General features: G+C 41.0%; 1 protein-coding gene across 3 annotated transcripts in view; it reads left to right on the forward strand.

Annotated features, from left to right (window-relative positions):
- The first annotated feature begins 8,747 nt into the window (after positions 1–8,747).
- PPP4R2 (protein phosphatase 4 regulatory subunit 2) overlaps positions 8,748–27,171 on the forward strand; it is a 33,046-nt gene continuing 14,622 nt past the window's right edge. The window contains exons 1-2 of one of the 3 annotated variants that reach the window (XM_074836042.1): positions 8,748–8,854; positions 9,630–9,711. In XM_074836042.1, the coding sequence (XP_074692143.1) occupies positions 8,821–8,854; positions 9,630–9,711 (116 nt within the window). In that variant the 5' untranslated portion in view covers positions 8,748–8,820. Of the gene's footprint in view, positions 8,855–9,629; positions 9,712–10,302; positions 10,443–25,433; positions 25,528–27,171 lie in introns of those variants that run through there. The other 2 variants (XM_074836043.1, XM_074836044.1) reach the window with 2 other exon arrangements.

Consider the following 27,171-nt stretch of genomic DNA (forward strand, 5'->3'; position numbering starts at 1 on the left):
TCACTGCTACGCTGTCCTTGGTTGTGCTGCGACATCTCTGTGTGACAGAAGCCAAACTTGTTGTATGCCTGGTGATGAAATTGTTTTCTCGCTTGCTCAACTTGCTGAGCCGTGTGGTATGTTGGGCTCGGTCACACTCTTTGAAGTCAGGAATAAAACTCCTATTGGTATTCATGAGAGGAGGTAAGGCTGCCTGTCAAACAATAGTACTCTGTACAGCACTGCTTCATCTCTGCCTGGGAGGTGTGGAGGTGGTGCGGGGGGGTGGTTACACGCTCCATAATCAAACTGGTCAGTGATGTCCCGATCCAAGATTTTCACTCACAAGCATGGCTTCAGTCAGTATGGCTGGGGGGAGAAGACACAGTTTTTCCAGGGTACCGGCGAGGCAGAGGTAACACGGGCAACAACAGCAAACATGTTGGGCCCTGACCTGGTGCTGGTGAATCAGAGGAATGGACCTGGACTGTGATTTCCCCCATCCCCGTTGCTGTATTGCTGGATTCCTTAGTTCAGTCTGAGTCTCGTTGGCTGCAGCTTGGAACAAATAAACTCTGGGTTCCCAGAGGCAAGGCCATGGAGCCCAGTTACCCACCGCTGCGGGACCTGGGTACTGCAGTAGCCTTGTTCTCCCTGCCCTCGCTGCTGTATGCACGCTGGTAACTGGCTCGGACCCCAGGAGGTGTCCTCGTTGCGTTGTCGTGGAGCACGAGTCTAAATGGAGCGGGATTTTACATTCATCCTCACAAGTATGATCCCAGTAGTGATAAATTCTCAGCGTGTTCTGTGACATTTAGAGCTGGGACTGAAGTACCGCTAACCAGAAAACAAGTGCAACTTTAATACTAGGATAAATCTTGACACTTTATCAACTTTAGCACAAACTGGATCATTTAATTCCCAGTAATTGCCTTCCCAGTGCTTCAAGAAGAGACTTCTCTCCTAAGAATCAGGTACTTGTAACCATAAAGGAGCCAACTTTCAGGGAATGTCTGCTCCTCTCCATCAGCTACAGTCACATACCATGCTAGTAAATAGGCACCAAGTACCCACGCAGGGATGGGGTGGCACAGGTACAGGGGCTGTTCCCCGCAGAGGCTGGAAACGTTCCCCCACTGTGCTCTTGAGGCAAGTGCCTATCTGCACTGGGATCCACACCGACTGCAGCCTCCCGCTGGCAGGAGAGAAGGAGTTGCTATTTGTGCTTCAAAAGAGATAGCAATGTTTGGAAATTTTGCTTTCATTCTGGATTGGAGTAAAAAACAAACTGTCAACACTTTCTTTGAAATGAAAATGGAAACGGAGACAGAACACTGAAATGAGAATCAGCATGTAAGATTAACAAAGCACTTTGTTAATGTTTTCTTTTGAGGTATTTTGTTTTGACTATTACATTTCTATAAATATACCATAATTGCTTATGTTACTTTGTGAAAACTACAGTATAGTCCAAAAATGTGTAACAGTGTCTTAGATCTAAACTATTTTGCTCATACTGAAATAATGATGCTGCAATGACATGGCCCCTTTTTTAAAGAAAAAAGTGGTATCAGTTGTTCTGTTCCTGCAGAAACCCTGTTCCCAAGTCCTTCTGAAACAGGATAGTTCCCTGCTGTGGTGGTTAGAATGTGCAAAGCAGGTGCCTTCTCAGGGTACACACCTTTAAAGAAAAATCTTCCTCTTCTGCTTGGTGCTTCTAAAGGGCAACTTGTTTTGAATACTGGCTTCCTCACACCTGAGGCTCCAGGTGAAAAAACAAGTCTGGTTTTAACCTGAGTGATCTTGCAGTTTGTAGAGCAGGCTAGAAGCAGCTTTCTGTTCTCAGGATATGCTGGGAGGAAGGTGTGAGAAAACTGCACCGGCACTGGTTTGCCATGGGCTTGGAATAATATGAGAAAATATGGGGGGGCTTGATGTGTGTCAGTGTAGGGGTTAATGGCTAACCTAGGTAAAACCCAGAATGTTTATCACATCTAACTGTTCCTTTTTTTTTAAAAAAGATGTCCCTGTGAGTGCTCTTTCAAAATAAAAACCAACTCCCACAAATACGATTTTTCTGTTTTCAGCCTTTTCTGGATTTAAGGCACCATGCCTGAGTTATTCTGATCTTTTGATACTCCCAAGTCTTCTGGGTCTATTAAAAGTCTATTAAAAGCCTATTAAAGATTTTTAGTAATTTTCTCAGAGGAGGGACATAATTTGTCTTGAAGTGGCTATCATATACTGGAAAAAAACCAAAAAACTTCTCCATTTTGAATGGTTCAGAGACAGACAATTTTCTAGTGTCATTTTATTGTACCATACCTGGGATTCTGCAGCTTTCAACTAAAAAACAAACCAATCAATCAAACAAAACCCCTAACCTCCTTTTGTAAATCCTTTGATATATATCGATGTCCAGTATTTTCTGAAGACCTAATTGGGCCTTGAAACATAGATTTGTTCTAACTTTCTTATTGTTCTCACTATTTCAATTCCGTTGCATCTTGCCTGCTTGATATTGTGTTGAATTGCTACAGATTCTTTCAAAGCACACTAATCAATTTTGGTTCAAACTGAGTTGAAATACTTTACAAATTGCTGTCGCACATCAATGAATGAAATTACTTTAAGTCAGGTTAGGTCAGGAATCTCTAGATACCTAATCTAAGCTTCATTACTGACAGCAAAAGTATCTGCCAGTCCTATGCCCTACATCATTTTAATCAACGTCAGGCCTAGTGATCAGTGCCCAGGGCTTGGACAGTCTATAATTCTGTGGAAACTTCCAAAAGTCTTATAGTCCTAAACCTTAAGAACCAGGTTTTGTTGTGGAGTTAAAAGACCTCCCAGGGCAGTGTGATACACTGGCCCAGCCGAGCCTGCGCTGCTGCCAAGTCGCATATGTTCTGTCCCTCTGCTTTCCCCATGTGCTGCTGCTTGTTCCTTGCATTGGCTGTCCTGGCCATGCTGCTCTGGGGGAGCCGCTGATGGTGGTGAGAACTCTACAAAATGATGGCTTTCACCTGGGTCGACATGAAGGAAGGAACAGGAAATGCAGGAATGCCCTTTTGGGTAGCGCACATTAATCTCTTAAAGATCCATCTGAATCAGCAATATATTTTCTGCCGTTTTTTTCGGTTTTGTCTGCAAAGAGCATGACATGATTACATTGTTGTCCCTTGGTTTCTAGTTTGTTCTAACTTCTGTTGGTATTTCAGGAAGGCGAGAACATGGAAGTACATAATTATGCTATGTAACTCAGATGTTACATCTGTGTCTTCCTTCAGCACTGATGAATATGAACCTAAGTCTTATCAAATCAGTGCTTGATCTGAGCTTCTCAAGGGTAAGGCCAAGTAAGAAAATAGAGATTTGTCCAAGAGCATCAGGCAGAACAGGACTCATACTGAGGGCAGGACCTGATCCTGCTCTCTTTGAAAACTCCCAAAACATAAGTTTTGCAGAAACTTTAAAAAAAATCTGAAACATAAATCTGAACAAGGCTTTGTGTAAGTTTAGTGCAAGAAGAAAAACAAAGTTTGGGTTGTAAAACAATTTCTCATTGTTCTTCAGTTAAATGTTTAAAACCACCACATTTCCTTTCCTAACAAGATGATTTTTTTTTCATTGCTGATTCTCAATAAATACAAGCAACACTGGGAACTGACACAAAATGAAATCATACTCTCTGTGTATGTTTTTATTACAAGGTGTGCCAAATAACTTCCAAAGAAGAGTAATTATCATTTCTGTTTCACTAATGAAGAAACTCAGGTGTGATTGCCTCACTCATTTGCTTGGGATCACACAACAAATCAATGACGAAACTACGTACAAGCCTTTTTGTATTTTAGGATTATGATTAAATGTTTCTCCTTTGAAAATGGAAGGAAAAGGTGATTTGCTGTGAATTGAAATATTTTTCAGTTAGTTGAGGGGTTGTGGGTTTCAAAATACACAAACCTCCCCCAAGCTGAGCTTCATCCTGAAAAGCATTTGAAATAATCTTTGTTGCCATACAAGTATACAAGTCATTCGTGTGCTTTCTTTGCTTTATTTCCATAGAAATAACTGTGGTTTTTATTTTGTTCCTGCTCCAGAGGATATGGTTCTAGTTTCCTCAGAAACAGGTAGATATTATTTGCGTATCTTTAAGTGTTTTCCCTGAAACAAAGTAAAAGAAAACAAAAATACCGCAGTGTTTTCATTAAATCTACATGTTTGTCATTGAATTTCCAGGACCTCTTGATGTTCAATGTTTGTCTTTTTTTTTTTTTTTAAAGTTAATTCAATTTAAAATATCTTTCCTGTAGAAACGAAAAAGGTTTTGCAAGGACATTATTTGAAAAACTGGTCAACTGGTCTTTTTTCCTCTAATGGGGGGAGGAAGAGAGAGAGCAGGCTGAAAAATGGAAAGCATTTTCTCTTACTGCTCCTCCGGTGGTAGGAGGGCAGGAGGAGAAAAGACAAGGAATGTGGCTTTATTATTTATTTTCTGTAAGTTGGGGAATGACATTTTTTAAAAATGAAAGATTCCTGTCTCTCTGAAATACTTGCTCAGTGCAGAGTTTTTGTAATTGGTCTGGTAGATTTATGTACACGTTCTCTATCTCTGTTTTTTAGAGTTAGAATAGATTTGCCATCTAGTCTGACCAAATGGAAAGAATTAGAAAGGCTGCTCAACAATGAAAAGTCAATGCTAACATACAGTGGGTTCACTTCTTGGGGATTCTACCATAATACGAAACAAAGATCTTCCTTCAGCATCATACCCAACGTACCACAGTGATAATTTATTTAATATACTACAGATATGTGATAAATGCTACACTTCAGAAAAGTCCACTTTTTTTTTTTTTTTTTTTTTTCAGAATAAGAAATAAAAGGATCAGAATGAAACCAGAGTTGTTTTCCACTATCAGGTAAATCCTGCAGAAATTTTCCTATTAGCTTGTCTCTCACTTTTAGAGACAAGATGTGAGAGCAGTGGCCCCCCGTGGTGTCACCCACCCTTGGAGAGGGTCTGTGTTACAGATCAGCACCAAGGAAATGTCTAACTTGCAAGTAGCCAAGGTGCAGAAAGTGTGGGGACTGCACACATACCTACTGCATCATGCAGCCTGGAATCAAACCTCACCTGTTACTTTCTGAGTGCAAAGTTGCTCTAAAGTACTCAATAAAACAGTTGAGTTTGTTTTATTCTATTACAAGCTGTTAAATTAGTTTTATATTTCTGTACAGAGTGTAGTACAAGAAATTAGAAAAAGCGTATTTTTTTTTTTTTTCTGTGACTTGCAGTGAAGAAATGCTATGTTGTCCCAGTTTTCAATAGTAATTCTAGGTATCTTGGGAACAAGTCTTTTTTTTTTTTTTTTTTTCCTTCTGTTTTAAAAGAACAGGCTAGCAACACAACTTTTGAAACTGACAATTTTGAAGGTTTGGGTGATACCTGTAAATGGAATGGGACGTTATTTAGGATGATTGAATTTGCTCTCCTAGGGTTTTCTAATTAGGTTGTATAACTGTATTAGACTTTCATATGCGTGTTTATGCCTCTCTAGGCTTGTTTTGGCTGGTGGGATTCTTTAAGAGCAATCATGCTGGGAAATGCAGTTCCTCGGGAAGAGCTGAAAATTGAGAGCATGTGATCAGCTCTGAGAATTATTGCAAAGAGCAAGCTGTGCTGGGGATGTGAGCTAATGGGGTATCTGGGGTGAAATGCACTCAGCTGGGGTATAGAAGTTATTTAAGAGAAGCTCTGCTCTGGGAAAGTGCTGGTCTCTTCTGTTTTGCTGAAGGTTGTAATGGTAAGTCAGTATTTCTGTTACTTTAACTGGGCTTTGATACCTCTTTTAAAATAATAAAGTGGACCTCAGGGAAAAGGACAAGGCTACCCTGTAAGTTGAATTGATTCACCTTTTTGTATTGTTGGTGCACCTGCACAGAGGCCCCAGGGCTTCTGTTTTCAGCCCAGTCTCCACTGCTTGTTTCTCCCATCCTCTACCAACTCTTTTCACAATGCAGCTCTTCCTATGTTGAAGAGATTTTTCACTTGCTCACCATGTGGAGTCCCCTCTGATGTTCGGTGGGGAGGATATTATTAATGTGGTAGACACTGTGTTATTGTCTAATTATAAAAGCAAACTAATGTAGTTTCAGTTAATAGAGGTGTCTAATGCTGAAAAGGTACGTGTGCTACAGAAGGCTTGAGGCAGAGAGGGTGGTGGTAGCAGAGCTGCAAGGGCAAGATGGCCAATAATGAAAATTGGTACCAGTGTCCATGTCTCTATGATGACCAAAGTGGTTAGAAGAAAAACGGCAGCTAAATTCACCATGGTTTTAATGCCATCTCATGCACTGGGGTTTGTTGGTTTTGGGTTTGTTTTTTTTCCTCTAGAGGTTTGGGCAAGTCCTATCTTCTTTGTCTCTCTGGTCGTTTATTTGGTTACTAGAGTTAATGATGCTGGCTGGCTGCAAGGGAACACATAACACGAGACAACATACAATGAAGTAAAAAAGTGCAAAGTCCTAAGTATTGTTGAGATTTCTCATGTAATTTACGTCCAGTGGGGACGTTTTCCTTCTAAGCTGAGAATCAATCTGTGGCACAAAAAAAAGACAATTCCTTTGCAAAACACTTAAAAGTAGTAGCACTTTAAAGTTGCATTTAAGAAAGCTTTCAGCTATTCATATTTGGTCAGTGAGAGTCCCAAAACACTAAATCTGAGGTGTCTGTACCTGCTCTAAACTGTTTCTGAAGTTTGAGAGATGCTTTTCCGAAGCTCCCCATCATGTGATGGCACAGGAGCGCAGCAGCTCCGCTCTCCTCATGCTTACAGCCACAACCACAGCTCATCTCTCTGCTCGGGCTAGAAGGGTGACTCGGCCCCCTCCTCTCACATGCGGGTTGCAGGATTCCTACCGTTAAAATCCACGTTTGGCCCTGTCAGGTGCCCTGAACAACAAGACCTGTCCCATGGGGTCAGTCTGTTAACCCATGCTGCCACTTTACCCTCCTCCTGTTGGCCAGGTAGAGAGGCTCACCGAGGTTCATTAGCTCCCCCCTACCTGACCACAGCCTCCACAGAGAATCCAGAACTTTCTTTGTAAGGTCTGCTTATTTTAACAGAGGTTTTCATAACAGTATAAAATGAGGATTCTGTACAGCGTGTCTGTAAATGTGAAACCTTAAATACCCTATTAGTATCATGTAGTCCTCCAACAATCAAGGTCTTGAAAGGTTCTTGATTTTATAAGCCATACATCATATAAACAAAAGTTGGGGTTTCTGTATGATGCAGTTGCCAGCGGAGATGGTTACTTGCACACCTTGTGGATCATTCCCTGCATGATAAAATCAACACAAGGGGTCAGAGAAAGCAACTTGCAGCATGGGAATGCTTGCTATGGGTGCCAAGTTCATCTCCTAGCTATTTGTGGTGGTCCACAAACTGTGTCACTGTGCTGTGACATTAAGCAGCATTTCTAAGAAATGTAGCTTTGTCAGAGATTTTCTGCTGTCAAGCTGGCACCTGGAAGAGTGGAGAAGTTAGTGCAGCCATTGGCATTACGATCTTTATAGGGACTTCTCTGAGATGGTATGGCAGAGTTGGCATTTCTGCTGTAGATGGCTGATCTGCTCTTGCTTGTGCTCAGCCCCGTGCAATGCCGGGCTGACCCTGGTCGTGAGAGCTGCCAGGGACGTGCCTGTGGGGGAGGACGGACACCTCTGCGTCCATGGCTGCCTGCAAGTGCCGGCCTTGGGAGGAGACTGGGACATGATCCAGGGCTATATCAGGCTTTTACCTAATAGTAAACCAGTACAGAATGTGCCAGCTCACATATGCCTAGAATAACAGTTGGCATCGATATTTGGCTACCTTATTTACAACTTCGTTGTATGTGTGTTATAAATGAGCATTTCCCTTTCTTTCCAGGAACAGCCACCACGTGTCCCTCAGTCCTACCGAAGCATTTGAGGTGGTCAGGCTGGTATGTGGCCAGCTGGCTGCTGGGCTAGAGCCCCCAACCTGCCCCATGCCCAGCTCCCCTCCCACCTCACCTGAGGGCCTCGTCCAAAAAGGGGTGATAAGCAGCTGCCTGGACTTCACCTCCTCTTCTTAGAGCTGTAGTGATGGCGCAGGGCAAGGGAAGGGGTGATCCCCAGGGACACAGGGAGTGTGTGCCAGGGTGAGAACGGCTTGTTGGGTTTGAAGGTGCACAAAAGGAGGGGGGGAGAGGTGGGTGGAGTGAAGAAGGGGAAAGATAGATCCTTATTGAGAATAAAAAAACTGGCCTATCTATGCCCAAGCAGGTATTAGACTTGAGGGTGGGGGAAGAGCAGCCGCCCTCAGCCTGAGGGGGGAGGAAGGCGCAGGAGCTCCCTGAGGGGCTGAGGGCGGGAAGGCCCCGCCAGTCAGGCCGGAGCTCCGCGTTCCCATCCCCTTCCCCGCGGACCTGTCTGGCGGCGCCGCCGTGAGGGGGCGGTAGCCCGAGAAGGAGGAGGGAGGGCTGCGACTGCAGGTGCCCGGTGCAGCCGAGCCCGGAACCTCCAGCCCGGCAGGTCGGTCGGTCGGTCCCGCCACCTCCCTCAGGGCCGCCCCGCCCCGCCCTCGGCCCCGCCTCCCCGCGCGCCCCCGCCCCCCGGCGGGAGGGAGGGAGGGGGAGGGCGGGCTGTCGGGGCCGCGCACGGGGACGGCCCGGGCGCCATGTTGGAGGGTTGCTGAGCCCGGGGTCTCTGTGTGTGCGCGGCGGCTGGAGCCCGTTTCCTGCGCGGGGCGGGGGGGGGGTTGGAGGAGGGGAGCAGCGCGGAGCAGGGGGGAGACGCCCAGGCGGATCATGGATGTCGAGAGGCTGCAGGAAGCTCTGAAAGGTGGTGCCGGGGCTGGCGGCGGGGGGTGGGGGGAGCGGTGTCCCCACGCTGAGAGGGGGGGACAGGGGTTTTCCTCACAGCTGAAACCCTCCTGGGGGGAGGGAGCGCCCTTCGCTGAGGGCGGCAGCTCACCTCCGCAGGGGACGAGGGTTGGGGGTCCCCGTGCCGTGGGGAGGGGGCTGCTCGCGTGGGAGGGAAGGGGGTCCCACGGAGTGGGGAGAGGCCCGGGGCTCCCTGTAGGGAAGGGGAAGGGTGAGCCCCTAGTCCCCCCTGCCCCAGCGATCCCCCCGGGCTCGCAGTGGGCTGCGTGAGGGGGAGCAGCAGGGGGAGGTTAGTGACCCCACCGGCCCCCCTCCTCCTCCAGGCCCGGGGCTCCCCTCGCCTGGAGTGCCCCCTTCTCCCCCTGCATGCCCGCCTGCCTCCCTTTCCTCGGCCCTCGCCTGTACCTTTTCTTTTTCTTCCTCCCCAGTCCACTTCTGTGCTAGCTGGATGGAGCCTGAGGAAATCAGCTTCTTTCTCTGTTGTAGCTGCTCAAAAGAAGTTGCAAATCAACTTTTGCTAGTCAGATGCATGTAGTTTCTCCACATGAAAATATTAAGTGTTTTACAGGGCTGGGAAGCTGGTGGAGCTCTTGGGAACAACTAAAGCATTGTGAAAGCATGAAAATATTTTTGTGGGAGCTGTACTGCTCGTTAAAGCAAATAAATCGCTGTTATGAATTTTTGTTGTCCTATCTTCTTTTACCATTCTTTTTGTTTTATTCTCATACCAACAGATTTTGAGAAGAGAGGAAAGAAGGAAGTGTGTCCCATACTGGATCAGTTTCTTTGTCATGTTGCTAAGACTGGAGAGACAATGTAAGTGTGACTTTTGGTGATCTTCGGTTGTAGCTTGTAACATTTCTGCATTTTAAGTCAGTGGGATGCTACCTGGGTTCTCTTTTTGCCTGTAGATTGCTTCCGTGAGCTAAATAAGCATGCCTTAGTTCCCATATAATTTTGGATGGATTAGTTGTGTTTGCTGGTAGTTAGTTTTATCTAACAGGGAGACTTTTTGTATAGGCTTTGCTCAGGTGTACTGTCAGGTCGCATTGATCCTGCTCGGTACAGTAAACCTGTTGCTCTTTAATGCATTTTATGTGACATTCGGGTTTTTTAAATGGCAAGTTTAGCTCACTGTTGTAATGTCTGTTGTAGTATCTGTTGTATACGGTAGCTAATAGTGTTATTTACATGAAGATATGAATGGCTTAGATTATTTCTTCCTAGGCTTTGTATACCATGCTGTGTGACGATTGCATCTAAATGCTTTTGATGAAGAGGGGAGAATCACGTAGGTGCTTTCTGCAGAGGAGACACATGGAAACTACTCTGAATTTCCGTAGTCGCTCGTTTTTTCAGCTCGCCCAGGAGTTTCACTTTTCCTGGACTTTCTTTCACAGATGACCCTGGCGGACTTCCGTCCGAAGGTGGGATGTAGCTGGAAGGAGCCGTTGTACGCGCTCCTTGTCAAGGATGAGCGCTGGTGCTGCGCTGGGTGACTTCCTTGCTGGATCCCTATTTGGCAGGAAGGGGAAAGGCTTCCCTGGGTGCGTTGCTATAGACTTGCTCACTTTCTGGCTCCCAGGCTGTCTCCTTGTTTTTGAGGCCTAGTGCCAGACTGCAGGCTTCAGCAAGAGATACGTGCTTTTACCAGTGTTTTGTTAGCAACCAGTGATCGCAGGGGCTTTGTTCAGGTTTCTAGAATGCCTCTAACTTGGAAGAGGTTTGTAGGTTTTGTTTTTTGGGGTTTTTTTTGGTAGCTTGCTAGTACTGCTTGAATTAATGGTTTTGAAAGAAAAACAAGTTCTGAAACGTACTTTGCTCTTTGAATAGAAGGCTTTGGCTCAGCAGAAAGACACAGCTGTAATGCTTAATATTTTGGTGTAGTACTTATTTTAGTATGGGCTTGCTGTGGTGTGTTTTGTCTCTGTAATATGTTTAAAATATTTTTTGCATTCTGAAATATTCAGGCTGTTTTTATTGTTTCTGCCACTATTACATATATTCCAAAGTAATTTTAAAAAGTGACTGTATAGGAGCAAGTTCTTGGGAAATTTCTTCCCTATGTGAAACTTGGAGAATTAATAAACTCCTGGCTTTATTTCCATTTGGAAAATCTAGATGATTTTTTTTTTTAATTATTATTTGATTATTACAAACTATTGCTTAAACCTGAACTGGAATCTGTCACCTGGAACTTCATACAAACCTTGGCCTTCTATGTTTCCAGGGTTTGCTTTGGTTTCTTTCCAGGTCTGTAGCTTTTTTCAGCATTCTTGAATCTTTCAGTTGCATTAAATTGTTTTTTTAAAAAGTGTCGGATGTGAACATCAGAAGTATCTAATATAATCTGGAGACAGACATGGAAATATTGTTCCATAATGTTTAATTTGCTTCCCATTATCTACCAAAGTCTCTATTTTTTCATCAAATATGCTTCTGTTTTTACTGGTGTGTTATGTGTCAAGGTATCAAGAAGAAATGAGTAAAAATGAAAATCTCACGGTAAACATTCATGTAAAGATGCATGTAATATGCATTGTAAGAACTTAATGTATTTTTAAGCTAGTACAGCTTGAACACTGTAAAAATGTTACTGAACACACAAACTACCCAATACATTTTAATTCAAAATGAGCTAAATATTCTTTATTTCCAGTTATGCAAAAGTAACTTTATTTAATAGAAATCTAAACCAGTAATAAATAATTGCCTTGGTATGAGAAGATGAAATCTAAAATAATAAGTTTGTGGTGATATTTATTAGGACTCTTATGAAGTTCAGAGCTCAGCTTAAAAAAAAAAAAAAGGGGGGGATGGTTAAGTCAGGGTAATTGCACAAATGGTTTGCAGACTTATTTTTTGAAAAACAATGGATCTTACTCGGTCACAGCCTGTTCCTAAAGTAACAAACAAAAAGTACCCGTGTAAGTGAGGACCAAGGCAAATAAGGACAAGTGAAATGTGAAGTATTTTTGCTTTGAGTTATTGCTCTTTCTAGAGAGTTATATAGTGTTCATGGGTGTTCTCTCAGCTTTCTAACTCTGTGATGAATACTGATCTTTAGATGATACACTGTGTCCTGGGTTAGATGTAGAGTGTTCTCGCCCCCCACCCCCATACCTCTTCTGGATGTAGTTGCAGCAGATCTTGTAAACAATTAGTAAACTTAGTTTGAAAGTGTGCTAATGAAGTAAATTAAAATGACACTTAAGGCTCTCATCAAAGCATGAGGGTGGCATACATAGCTTGCTTAACAGATTGAAAGGCTGTTGGGTACCTCCCTGCCCCCATTTGTTTCAATGTGCTTATTCATCCGAGTGAGGTATGAACAGGTAGATGCAGGTTTAGGTTAGTCTGTAATTTTACTAGTATTTCTCTTGGCAGCAGTCTTGGTTAATGCAACCCTTGTCACTATTTCACTTGTGCTTGTTCAACTGTTTACGTAGCTGCATGGTAACCTAGAGCAGGAAACTGCTCGCAGTTGTAAGTAACTTTTGGCAGTACTGTTTTTAACAAGGTTCAGTTCATTGAACCAGCTTGTTTTGTGCCTGTTAACTTGTATGTCAAATCCCAGCACAACTGAGGAGATGATGTAGGGGAGGAACAAAGGGTGGGAGTTGTATAAGCCAGCACTGCAACTACGATAAGGCTCTTCAGAGTGTGTCTCTATTGTAATTGCAAGTCCTTTTCACTTACAAGGAAGGTCTAGAATAAAAATGTTGCTAAATTTGGTTATATTATCAGCATAAACTTAGTTGTGTTATCAGTACTTTGCAAGTAAAAGCCTGATCATGCAATCATGTGTGTTAACTTCATCTATTTGAAATTTAAGCTATCTTCTTGTGCAAAGTTAACCATTCACTTAATTGTTTGTGAGATATGGCCTGCATTTACAAAAGCCAATCTAAACTTCCTTTATTATAGTTGAACAGAAGCAAAAGTTTGATTGCTTGGCTACTTTGAAATATTTTTGTTTCTTAGCGGTTGCTATGGTAAGACTTAGCCTTAGGTGAAATATAAAGTTTATGGTTCAACCTTTTTTAATCTTGTGTTGAGTCTTGGTACTTTTTTTCAGAGGTCTGACTTGGCTTTTTACTAGGATACTAACATGGAATTTCCTTAGTGAGACTGTGTATAGTCGGGAAGATCATTATAACCTCCTTTTCTCTAGTTTGTAAAAGAACTGTGTGACCTGTGAAGCTGAGTAAAGTGAAGAGATATGAAATTTGTTAGTCTTAATACTTTATCTGAAGACCTCTTTAAAAACAGGATATGTTTTTGTGCTTGCTTTTTTGCATAAGAAATCCACTTAGCTATTTTTCTGAAGTAGAAACAGCTTTATGAGATGGTACAAAAGTCACAGCACTGCAGTACTAGAAGTGACATTTTTTTGTTCTTCTGACAAATTCATAAAGAACAGATATGAAGATCACTTTTCAGTTATGATCTTGTGTTTTGCATTTAAAATATGTTTTACCTCTTAGGAAATTCTCTTGGATTTAAAATCGTTCTGCCCCTTCAATAGCAAAAATGTTTCTAAACCATTTATTTAGGTACTTCACCAAGAAAATCCAATTTGTGGGACTGGAAAGGAAAACTAAACTCTTCCTTTGGTTCTAAAGTTGAAAATAAAACTTAGAAAACAAAAATAATAAAAAAAAATTTTGTTAATTTTCTCTGCATTTCCCCCACTCCTACCCTGGGGCAGGCAACCTGTAAAGCACAGTTTTAATGGCTTACTGTAGTGGAAGTTATAATACAGATGCTTACTGACAGCGAAGGAATCCAGAAATGAGGTACCAAAATCTGAAGAAATACAGTATATAGGCAGAAGTGATTAACTAGGCTTAAGTAGAGAACACTGTTCTGGCCAGGACATAATGTTGTTATACCAGTTCTTGCCCTGAATGCAGTGTAAACAGCCATTAAAATACATTCTGTTTTTATTTCTTTGTGTAGTCAAATTCTTTCCTCAGAGTTTCCCTGGAAGATCTGAAATACTAATTTGCACCTCATCTAAGCCTGAAGACAGGAGTTGTCTCTTCACTAGTTTTCCTGAGGACCAATTTAAATGCTTTTCTGCAAAGTTTCTTGAGTCAAGTTTAATACATGTGATTGTAGAGCAAATATGAACATTTATAGTGTCACCATGGAGTAGTGTAAGTTGGAAGGGACTTCTGAAGGTCATCTGGTCAGACCCTGTATTCAAGGGGAGCAGATTCCAAAGTTAGGGCTTTGTGCGGCATTTCTGAAAATCTCTGGCGATGGCAATTCCATTGCCTCTGTTTGGCTCCCTGTTTCACTGCTTAACCACGTGCACTGGGAAGAATGTTTCACTTGCAGCAACTTGGAGTTTCCTTTGGAGCTACCTGGGACCACTGCCTCTTACCCCTCGTTTGTGCAGCTCTGAAGGGAGTCTGTTTCTGTCTTGCCTGTACGCAGTTGGCCCTTCCGTGCTGAAAAATAGCGGTTAGATGCTGCCACCACAGGCTGCCTCTTTTCCAGAAGATGTGCTGCTGTAGCTTCCCGCCTAGGTTGTGTGCTGCAGCTCTGCTAACTGTCTTGGTAGACTTCTGCTCATCTCACTCTTTCTGCTCTTTTACATTGCGTGACCCCAAACCAGACAGTATCGCGGTTATGGACTCGTAAGTGCCAGGTAGAGGGGTGTAATCCCTTTGTCTGATGTTGGAAATGTAACCCAGTGCGCAAGGCAGCCTTTGTCACAGCGAGGGCACACCAACAGATGTTCAGCTTCCGGTACCGGCCGCAGCATTAACTCTCAGCAACATCATTTATAACTGGTTGCAGTTAGACTTTGGACCCCATTAACCACAACGGCTACTGTGTAGGCCTGATGGCCCACTGTACCATGTGTCCTGCTAAAGTTGAATTAACAGTGTCTGCTGATCTCCCCTCATCAACAGAGTCAGTCAGGTAGCTCAGGGATGATTTGCTGTTGGTAAATTATATAACCGTAAATGTAAGTTACATAACCATGGTTATATCAAAGATAATGGCAAAAAGTGGTTTTTGACCCTTTGATACTGTTTTGTGTACCCTATATAGCAGTGAACTTTTTTTGTTATTACATTTTTGGAACACTTTTTTGGATCAGTTTAGCTTTCATATTATTTTGTTACAGCAGTGAAATAGCTTGTCAGCTGTAGAAAAGATGCGAGTAGAGATATGGTAGCGATGAACATGTATGAGAATGAGTTCCTGTTCTCAGCTTTAGTGTTCTAATGACGTATTCTGAACTCTTGTATAGTAATTTCCTTATGTTACAAATATGTAGATTTTTGTAGCTATATGTCCTTTAGCTTATTTCACATGATTAAATTTAAGTCTACTTTTTTCTATGAAGTATGTTCTCTGGTTTTATTCAACTAGCAGTTTTGTTGCTTGACATGTGTATGCTAGTATTTTTTGACTAGTTTGAAAATTTTGGTCTGATTTGGAGGGAAATCATTATCTGGAAACCTTTAGAACTATTGGGGGAATGTAATTCCTTCTGATTTTTTAAAAAAATGAAATAAAACAATTCTCAAGTTCCTGCCATAATAAACAGGATAATATTTTTCTGAAAGAAGTCTGTGGGCTTTTGTTAGTATAGGCCTCTTCCATTTCCATGTTCTCAGGGGAGCAAGAGATGTGAGTAAACTTCCTTGCGTTGTTTCCCTATTATTCCTCACTAACTCCATTCCACTAAGTGACTGGAATTATTCCCCCCGAATTCCCAATCCACTGAACTGTGTTTTCTGTCTTGTAATCCACTGATGCCTGCGAAGGACAGGAATGGCAGTTGAAAAGCCTACTGATTTATCTTTGTCTAAGATAGTTTAGCTTCCTTACTCTTTTACCTATATTTTAAAAAAAAATGTATGTATCAAATGTGCAGTTGTAGTACTTCAGAGGAATCAGTTGTGATACAGATGAAATCACTTGTTCCTTTAGGAAACACACATTATTGTAGTGTTTTATTTTAAATGCTGCCACTTCATATCAGTTGGGAGTGGGGTTTACAGTATAAAGGTCAAACTTTAACTGCCATTATAAAACATGCATGATGAACTGATCCTAATAAACTTTAGTCCCTGTAGAATACACATGTAAGGAAAGACACAAGGCAAGCTCCTCATGGCAGAGCTAACTTCTCAGTGTAATCGGACTATTTTAACTGCAAATGTCACTGTATGCACATGCAGACTTTCATTTGTAAGTACTTCTGTCTTCCCTGTTGCTATATACAGTCTGCCTCTATAAGCAGCTCCCTGCTAGTCTTTTTGCAGGCAGTTCACTCCTACTTTGCACAGAAAACCACCCCTCTGTTTATTCTGTAGCAGTTAATACAATTGCATGTGCTTCTGATGATCACCTGTAGTATTCTGTTGGCATCCTACTCTTCAAGCTCAGTTCTTCTACGTTGCCTAATTCTCATCCTCAGAGTTTCTGTCAGTTCTTACCTTTACCTCTTTGTTTCTTCACAGCTGCAGTGGCTGACTCAGCACCACCTCTGTCTTTTCCCGTGGACCTCAAGTGTCCTGTTCCACTTGTTACTATTTTGTTTGAAGTACTTTCCCAGACGTTAGGGTATTGTTCCACTCCATATTACACTTTACAGTAGCAAGGATGTTTTTCTGTTTTGACCTTGGAATTGATGAGCCTTGCTCCTTCTTCCTGTCTGCAGGTTTTGGGAAGGTTGGTGCTTGATGGCACATGTTGGGGGGAAGGAACAAGGCAACGGTGCATGCAGAAGGGAGGATACAAAGCAGTCGGGGCGGTGGATTATCAGGTTTGTGGATAAACCAGACTGATGCTGCTTTTCCACAAAGCTGCTATGTGGCTGGCAGGTCTCAGTTTTAGAAATAATACTACTTGAAGACAGTTACAAGATTTCCGTGATGGTTACAGCTGATGAGGCTTTGCTCAGAAGTGGTAAGGGAGTGTGATGACGCAGAAACACCTAATGCCTGTGTATTAGGTCACTGAGGTAGGGGATACCTTGCCAGCCCAAGCCTAGTGTGTGTCAGATGAACTGCCTTGTGTACAAGCCGACTGGATGGCTTTTGTTTCTGGTTTTGGAAAGAATTAGTAACAGAATTGCAATTTGGTTGAACCTTGTAGGACTGCTTTCAGACCTGAGTGAAGCCTGTCTTTTTGTGGGACAATGTGTGAACTGGCAAGCATGGGAATATGGTGCAAAGTAAATTCAGATCCAGAAGTAGTTGCACAGAGTGCATTTTCCTTAATCTGGTTTCCCAGCTGTATTGCGCTGTATAGTAAAGATTTGATAGTATTATCTCAGTGTGATCTGCTGCTCTTCTGTGGTAACCTGTGGATCTCTATGCACTGGTCATTTAACAGTGGTAGCTGCACTTTTACCAGATGAGTTACAGCATTTGTTTGGTTGGTTATTCTGTGCAAACTGGTGATACCTGGAATGACTTGTGTCCTGTATTTGTAGATATGTGGAATTTAGTTTGTTTATGGAAGAGGGTATGTATTTATATATGCAATTATCCAAACAATTTTATACTACTTGGAGTGATTTTTTTTTTTTTCTGTAGGTAGCTCCTATATAGTAATTTCAACTTGCTGCAAATTCAGGAAGACTTCTCAATACGCTTCCCTTACTTAAGTTTTGGCTCCTGAGCTTCTGCTATACAGGTTCATTGAGAAAGTGCCATCTATGTAATGTTTCTGTGTTCTGCCTACAATCAACTCCAGAGTGCTATGGAATTATTTTGTGCCTTTGCTTGATGGATTATTTTTCGGTGCAATATCTCTTGAATGGGATGCACTCTGAATAGTGCTATAGAATTCTTGCAGAATCTGTTACACAGTGCACAGCATCACTCTTGAAACATGTCTTGGTGAACATTAATCTGTTCAGTCAAATTTTATCTGAAATGGAAATAAGTAAAAGCTAAGAATAGTCCATGGAACTGTTAGAGTTGAAATAAATATGTTGTCTAAATTTCACAAAATGTTCAATCATGTTAAAGGCATGGGTTTGGGGAGGTATTTTGACATGGGTAATGCCTATCTGCTGTTGACAATCTGGCTAGTGCTGTTCAAATGCAGCCACAGTTATCTTTGGTAGAGCAGGTGAGTATAAATGTCTTAGGGCTTCTGTGATTGTAACTTGTGTGAGAAGTCAGATACTTCCCCCTCCTGAACTTCTTGTGCTAGTCGCTTCAGTGATATTGTTTACAACTCTAAGATTGATGTGAATGTTCTTTAATTGAAGTTTAAGATTAAAACTGAAATTTCAAGAATATGGTCACTGAAATCATGCCTCTCTGAAATAATTATTCCTAGTATAGTTTGTAGTAACAACTGGATCAGTATCTCGCATTAAGTGTTGCAGGGATGTGTAGTAATCTTGTCCCTGTCTTGAAGATATGTTCTATAGAAATGAGAGATATGGGCTGAGAAAAAAGTTGCTGTAGACTAAGTGATTACTGAGAGTTCTGAACCATGCTGTGGTTTTATAATTAAGTTGTACAAGGAAATATTATTCAGAAGGTCATCAATCAGACTTTAAAGTACACAAAAATAAATTATTTTAAGATAATCTAGTACAGGGGTTGATAACTAAACTTTTCTAAAAAGGTAAATGTAATAATTACACAGAATATTGGTAAAAAAATTATCCAGAACTAGAGAAATAAAATGTGTTGGGGTAAAGTATCCTGTAAAAACATGTGACAGCAGGAAAATACTGGTCTGCATATATTGTCGCATGAGTTTAGTGTGATTCCCTGAACTAGTGATTTTGCTGCATAACAGAAGAAAAAAGGTAACTAAATTGTAAATAAGTATAGTTGATATTGCTCAGATGGGAGGATTTAGCTGGTATTTGATGCTTATTCAAAAGTCTGTGTTTGTAAAACTTGGAGACCTTTGTAGTTAGAGGAAAGTCAGTATCCAGGGTGATCATTCTACTTTTATTAAAACTGGAGATTTGTAAGTGTTATTTGAATATGTGCATAAATGAAATTATATGAAGAAGTCAGCGTAAGGTAAGAATTTACATACTGGTTTATAGTGCAGAAGCATAGTAAGTGGAATAGTTCAGTAAATACAACAGTTTGTTCTTATCAACCAAAGGTAACTTCAAGTAAATTTTCAAGTGGAAGAGGGAAATCTAATGAAAATACCATCTACTTTTACTTTTGTCTTTATAGATAAGCCACTTCTGGTGGTTTGTGGAAGTTTTGAAGGCTTTCGGTTACTTTGTGTGTGTTGGTTTCCACTCTGCTCTAAGGAATTTAATTCTTGAATGAAGAATCTGTTGTAATCTTGTACTTTTTTTTGTTCTGTGGTCAGTTTTTGCCTGTAAAATAAAAGAAAATGAAAGATACTTGAGTTTCATTTTAGATACTATATTAAAAAATGTACTACTTGAAAAATTCCGAGTCCTAGTTCATATTTTTTTTCTGTTCCGTGGAACAGCTATATTCTGTTGGAGTCAGCTGAATATTTATCAGCAGAGATCAGAATTAGTCCCTTGATGATTACAGATACTACTTTAATGTCTTCATCAGCTGTCTGTTTCTATAACAAAGTCTTAATCTTTGTTGTTCCTGGCAGTAGCAGTAGTAATTTGCAAGTAGTAGAGGTGAGCACTCGTACTACCGAAGCAGATGTAGTTCTAATGTACTAGAGTTTCCGTGGTTCGGGAATGAGTTTGTGATGCTCACAAGAAGGAGAGCAAAGAATTAATTTAGGCTGACAACAATCAGCGAGTGAAGATGGAAAAATATCTTCTGTGCTAGTGGGAAATACCAGTTTTTCCTCTTTTGTGCTCTTCAATATATTTTTAATTAAAGTGAAAGGTAACATGAGGTCAAATCCTACTGAAGATAAAACGTGAGAGCATTTTAATTTTACATGAGTTATCAGGTGAAAGCAAACAGGATGCTCCCCCAGGAAGAGTGTTGCCAACATGTTTTCTAGCAGGAGTATACCCTTCACAGCAAAGCACGATGTTCCAGTCGATTCACTGTGCTGTATCACCTGAAGTTTAAAATTTATTGCTCATTCAGAAATGCCGATAAAGAATCTAGCACTTGCTTATGGTTTTAATTTAATGTTAGGTTGAAGGGTTTGTGTGCTTGCCAGAAGCATTTAAGAAACTCTTCTGTGTTGATGCACGGGGGATTTTACTGTGTAAATCTGTTGTCATTGTTTGGCATTTCCTGTGTTAATCTGCACTGTGTGGATGGTGAAAATAGCAACAGTGTGCAAAATGATAACACTAAAATTAATTGCATCAAAATAGCGAGTATTAAAGTAAAGCGCGGGAAGTAGGAAAAAAGTTTGAATATTTGAAGCAAGAGTGGAATTAAGCAATGTATGTTCTTTTATCTGGTACGTGAGGGCAGCTGCTTAAAGGAACGACTCTGCTCTCTGCTTGTCATCACATCACACATTCTTCCTTATCTGTAGCATTAATTTTGTGGTTAGATTACTGATTTGCTTCACTTCCCTGTGTGTGGGAGCACAGGAATGTGTGGGAGCAGCAGAGCAGGCTTGCCCCTTTCTATTTAGACCAAGTATAAGGTTAAGTACATGGTGGGGCAGCACCCTTCCTCACTGCGTGGTGATGAAATCCCTGCTGAACCACAGCCTGCTAATCTCCCTGTAATGGGAGCTCAGTATTGCCAGCTTTCTACCCCAGAATTTTTCAGACGTATTTTCTGAAGAAATTGAGAGCCATTTCTCTACCACTGAGCACTCCTTGCTAAGAAGCAATCTTTATTTAATAAATAGTGAAATAGTAATTCCTGGACAAAAACTAAACTGTCAAATGGCAACAGGGGTTTGTTTGTTTTGTATGAAAAATGCTGGGGATTGTGTTTTACAGGCAGTTCTTATTAGCTTGTGCACGCCCTTCTATGTAACTGTGTACTTCCAGGTATCCTTGTTTATACCCAATCCATGTATCTGAAATTAGGGTGTGCCAAGTAAGGTAAAGATTAAAATAAAACAACAACAACAAAATAATAGAGGGAGTAGGCTCTATCTACTGCCTTTCCCTCCCAAAGAACAGAGATAACTGAGGAGGGAGATCAGCGAGAGGGAGAGTTTGGCCTCGGTCTTCTTTCCCGCAGAGGACTGCAGTCCATGAGTTCCTCTGCACAGCTTCAGCCCCTGCCTGTCGTGACCAGAGGGGACCTCCAGGACGTGTGCTCCGGCTGCCGTGCTGGTGCCGGGGAGCGGGACCGCCGTCACTCTGGGCCAGGGTCCCGATGCTGACTCCCAGGTGCTGCCCTTTCCACAGCCACGGGGAAGGGAACCCCCCTGGGGCTTCCCGTGCCTGGGGATAAATTGGGGGCAGAGGTGGGCCTTTGGTTTGAGAAGTGGTGTATTCCATCTAGCCCACCATATTCCTGTTGGGATACGTCTTGCGGTGAGGCTGTGGAAGAGCACACTGGAAAGTTTGCCAGCTTGCACACAGGATTGAACTGGACACATGATTCCTGGGTGCACTTAATTTTCTGTACCTTTTGACTTTTCAAATGGTTTTGGAGATGTCATTGACAGACCAGAATAGAAAAGGGATTAACTGTTTTGTACGAAACCTTAATTTTGCTTCTGACAGCCTGGGGAAATTACTGTGTCTTAGAGTATATCTTCTTCCAGGAGTTCTAGAGCAAGGCACAAAAAAGAAGAAACAGTTATTAAAGTTGGCAAGTTATTTCACTTAAAAACAGCTGTTTCCTACTAGCAAGTCTCTGTGGGAGTGTAATCTAAGTCAACCATAATTGGGGGGGAGGAGAGGGTTGGGAAAGCTAATATAAGTGACTCCTATCTCTTGTTACCTGTTAAGTGAATCCCTCTGAGATTGTCCTCTGGTTCTTTCCTTCTGTGTTCTGAGGACTTTGCCTTAAAATCAGTTTAGCTGAACATGAAGTGTTTGCATCCTGAATATACTATTTTATACGTTTTATTTTTTTATTTCTGCTTGTCAGAGAGCTAATAGTAGGGGGAGGGTTGAGAGGGAACTTCTACTAAGTTCTGATGTTTCTTTTATGGCCTGTTCAATGAACAGAATCAGTAGTAGATCTACTTTGTTTTCCTTTTCTTTTTATGTTCTTTGTGGTATATAGCATCTCTCCAAAACAGATGGCATCCTCTTAAAATTTAAACCAAGTAATTTTGTAATGAATTTAAACACTCTGCAATCTGAAGACAGACATCCCACCAGGACTCCTGGGACTCCTAATGTTTTAAGTACATAGCTAGGTCTCTGGAAGCTTAACATCCCTTCAATATAATGTTTTTCTTAATTAAACCTGTAATCTGTGAAGCAATTCCAGAAAGATTTACGAAATAATTGCCGTACCTTCATTTCAGGAGGTAGGCTTATTTCAGGCACTCTGAATTTTTCCTCCTGTTCTTTAGTTAATTTTAGGCGTTGTCCTGCTTACCTTCCATGGGTCCTACTGAAGTTTGAAACTTCAAATCCTGTAGAGTTTGTCTAAAGCATGTAACCTTTGTGTTACGTCTGATATTTTAATACAGTTGCTAAAAGGGAGATAGGTGACTTACCCTAGTTGTTTTCTGCACTTGTGGAGACTTGCAGTCCAACCTGCACTTCATGTCCAAGTCATGTAGTAATGTTGGGGATCACTGTGTTGTAGCAAAGCTTTCCAGTGTAGTACTAGATACAGGAGAAAGTACTATATAGCCTGTTCAACATGGATAGTTTTTCTTAGAAATAGTAGGGAAAGCACTCTGTATGAAGGAGGTAGGGATAAATTGCTTTTCACTGTTATTTCTGATACTTGGTTTTTAATGTTTGTCAAATATTGCCCAAACAACTTTGTTAAACATTTCTGGGTTTCTGCTTTTTGTTAAAATTGAACGTCTCCCAAAGTGGATATACCAAGTGGCAAAAGAATCACAAATAAACTTGTCTAGTGGTCAGAAGAAAATACTGGTTAATTCTCTGACAAAAAAACGTCTTGATAGTGCAGGTGATTGACAGAGGGTTCTCCTCTTTGACAACCACCGGTGTGGTAAGGAAGAAAGCTGCTTTCTCAGTTTCATCAGTACAAACATTTTGAGTAAGCAGGAGATAAGGGAATGGGGGGAAGTCTTTTGCACATTCTGGGTGTGGTAGGATTAGATTATTTCCATGTAAAATGCAATTTTGTTTTTGATCTGAGTGTTTGTAAAGGTGAATTCTGTGCAAATCATGTTAGTAGAAAAACAGTTATACTTTGCAGGCAACTTTGTGCTAGTAATTCTTCTTTTAAATCAAAGCATAGCATCAGATTACTTGAACTGCTTTCTGGTCACTAAGGTGGCCTCTGTCCCTTGTTGAGGAGTGCTGTTTATGAAATAGAATTGGTGGATTACCAAACTTGGTTGATGTTGCTTGGTGAACTTTGGTTAATCTGTAGCAATGGATTAGTTCTAACAGAAAATCATGTAGTTCGAGTACAAGTGTGAAATACTTTGCTTTTCTTAGAGAACAGAGTTACTTAGGATTGTGTTCTTCCCTGTTTCCGCTCTCGTAATGCTAGGTTGTGGCCCTTGTCTAAATTAATCTTTTTTAAAATTCTTCCTTCCATGTGCAATGGAGATATTTTTGCTGCCCCATCAACCTTCAGTGAATACATACACTATTGTAGTACAGTTCTGACTGTAGAGTTTCCTTACATTCCTTTGTGTCTTTCTTCGCAGGGCTTAACTTTTTTGTCTTCACATAGTAATTCTGACCCCATCCTGGGGTTTTGTGTGTGTGTGATTATTTTTTTTTTTTTTTTTTAGTTTTTATTTATTGATGGGTTTTTTACGTAGCCTGTCATTTTATTTAATCTCTGCTTGCTCATTTCATGTCCTATGTCTTCCCCCACTCTTTTTTAGCCTTTTCTAATACAGCCTCTGTAATTATATGCAATATTCTTAAAACTTGCTTATATTTCTCATATTATTGACTGTTCAGTCAGGTGCTGTCTGCTTTTCTGTTTAATTTCTGTAAAACACAGCTATCTTCAAACACTGAAGTCTCTTCCATCCACGTTTGTTATGTTTCTGATTTTTAGTTAAATTGCAAGGTCAGGAACTGCATTCTGGTACAATATCATGGTGTTAAATATCTTTTCCTTCCTTAAAGCACAGTTATTAGCATATATTAAATCTTGGACGTAGTGTCATGTACTTAAGTAATGTACAAAGACTGAACTGTTGGATTCTGTGTTAGTTTCTGTGCTTTCATCTGTTGCTTGACTATTAAAGGTGCTTTTTTTTTTAAAAAAAAAAAAAAAAAAAAAGGTTGTTGGATTAAACTACCAGCATTTACATTGGTCCTGGGAGAATTTGAGATGTGTGGTTTTGCTATGATACATGTATCTGTACAAGCTGTAGTTCTGAAGTGTGCTGTGGTGGCTTCTTTTCAGCCTTTTCATTACTGCCTTTGGTGACTTTTTTCCTTGCTAGATGCTTTTTTCATAAAAACAATTTCTTCCTCTAATTTTCTGTATGTTGGAGCAAAACCTTTAGGTTGATATAATGGAAGGATGGTGCAGGAGCTGCTGGTGGGAGGGAAGCAGAGGACTCTTTAAGAAAAAATGCCAGTTTCTGATGATTTGGAGTTGCTGCAAAACTACAGGCTCGTTAGCCCAGGGGGACTATCTGTGCAGGTATATGTATACAGCATGACCCAGATACTGTAGTGAAAGATGCTTTAGATATACATAAAATGTATATAATTTCAAAAGCTGTCATTCTCTAGGATGACAGTACACTGAACCAAAACATTTTAGGATCAACTAATTTTTTGAAGTATTGTTTCTGAAGATATTTTTATGGATCATACAATGCTCACAGGAATTTTTTCTTTGAGTGGCTATAAGAGAACTCTCAAAGTTGCTAGTATAAATTCACAAGTTAACGTAGTGGACAGGAAAAGTGGTTTAGAAGACATAAGTGCGCATTTAGAAAAGACTGATTATGTATAATGCGGAGTGGGAAGAGCAAGTATTTATAAACAAGCCTGCTCAGAAGAAAGCACGAACAGTATTTTCTCTATGGAATTTCTTTAATTTGGTTTCTTTACAGAGCTTTAAGAGTTTGTCAGGTTCTTTTTCCAGTGTATAGAACTTAATGAGGTTGTACAGAAAGCTCTGTAGAAGAGTTTTATTTCACTTCCATTCAGTTCTTGATTTAACTATAGAAGTTACTGACCAAACTTTGTCCATTTTCAGTGTCTCCCATTTTGTAACAAAGCAGATAAAATAGACATCTTGCATCCTAATGCTAGAGTTGTTGTCAGGGAGCCTGTGATACACGTGGAAGATTTTTTTCTTGTCTTGAAAACAGCTATTTACTGTTTGTTTATCTCTTAGCACTACTGTTGTTTGGCCTTCTAAGTGACTGGTCTTTCAGTGTATGCTGAGAATTTAAAATTTCTAGGGGTGTAGGTATAGAATGGTTTGATAATTAGGATATGCCATTTTTGATCTTAATTTTTTGTGCTGTATTGGCTAACAGTTCTACCCATCGTTTAGGGACTAAATGGTTTTCCCTGTGGATGAGATGCAAGTGAGTTTCAAGAGTTCAGCTGATACCGACTTGTACATGGCATTTCCATAGACTGGTAAAACAGGAAAGGTAACTTCCCTCTTTTGACACTCACTTTTGATCACTTCCACTGAAGTAAATGGAAATGAAGAAAATCTTCCTGTTTCTGCAGAAATGATTTTTTTTTTTGGTCAGAAGTGAGTTTGTTATTTTAACAATTTGTTTTTCAGATATACAGCCAGATATTTGTAGATTGATTTGAGTGTAATCTTTTATAAACAATTTAAAAATAGTGTTCAAACTGTGCAGTACATTGTCAGAAGTGAAGATAACTTTCTTTAACAAATACACATAATTAAGGTTGCTTGAAGTAAGATTCTTTTTATGTAAATCCTTTATTAATCCACCTTGTGTATTAGTTTCTTTTCTGAGGACTTGTTCAGAGTTATCTTAAACTAGAGGCATAGTGTGCAGCTGCCTAGGAGGTACTGTGGCTGTCTGATCACATGGTGGTAGATGCTGCTGTTGCTGATGCAAGGACTGGCTTTGAGAGAAAAGGAAGCAATTGCAGTTTGGAGTGAAAGCAGAAGGAGCAGGAACCTGCTTTCCACAACTGCTTCCCCTTGATTTTGAAGTATTTTCTTCCTCCTGTAGGAACAGTGTGTAGTTCTGACCCCTTCCCAGCAGCCTGGCAGACACAGAATGATCAGTAGGTGCGTAAGAAAGAGGGGGGAAGAGGGACAGCTGCTTCCTGGGTTGGTAGGTAAGGTAGGAAGGAGGTAGCTGAAGGATGGTGTGCAGAAGTTGGAGATTCTTCATCCTAGGGTAATGATAGAAGAGTCGGGCCTAAAAGAAACAAGTGACCTGCATTGTAGCCTCCAGAAACCCTCCTTCTTCCTGCCTTCCAGGAATCCACAGTGTTGCCACTGCAGGACTGAATTTTGCCTACACGGTTGAAGTGTCTGGAGCTGACTCAGTCTTTTGTGGTGCAAAAAAATATTTCCTGTCAAGTGGCTGGAGTTCCCATGTAACTTACTGGTACTGGGATAAAACTGTTCATCAGAAACCGGTTGCATAGATTGAAAGTGCTTTAGGGCCATCATCTAAATGGGAGCGTGTTTTAATGTCAGCATTACCACACTGAGGTCAGGAGATTATCCTCTAGAAGCACGAGACACCTCTGACTTGGAAGCAGTTGTTTATGGTACAAACTGCAGTCACATCTACGATTGCTGAATTCCCTGCTGCTGTGGCTGCACTACAAGCAGCATGAAAGCTGACTGGTTAAAAGCAAGCGGTACGTTCACACTGCGATGTTGAAAAAACCTGCTTGAGAAACAGAGTAAATGTCCGAAGAGCAAGCCTGTCCTGAGCTCCTGCCACTGTGGTTACACTGCTTCTAGCAACAGCTCGTTTAGTTGATTTAGAGCTGGTGTTGCTATATCTGGGTTAGCTGTAGTCAGGCTCGTGACTGCAGGATGAGTTTATCCTTAAACTGCTGTGTCTGTTTGTAAGCTGGACTGTGTCACCTGGTTGGCAGTCATTTATCAAGTGTTTTGAAATCCAGGATGAAAGATGCTTCTTCTGTCAGTATTGCAGTGTATGTAGATGTAAGTTCTTAGCCTTTTTTTAATTGAAGAAATACTAATTAAAAATACTTGGGTTTAAATCAACTGACAGTTTTCTAGACTTCTGTATAGGAGTAAAATGTTACTTTGTTTTCTGTAGCTTCAG

Source organism: Strix aluco, chromosome 11 (genome assembly GCF_031877795.1).
Source record: "Strix aluco isolate bStrAlu1 chromosome 11, bStrAlu1.hap1, whole genome shotgun sequence".
Lineage (NCBI taxonomy): Eukaryota > Metazoa > Chordata > Aves > Strigiformes > Strigidae > Strix > Strix aluco.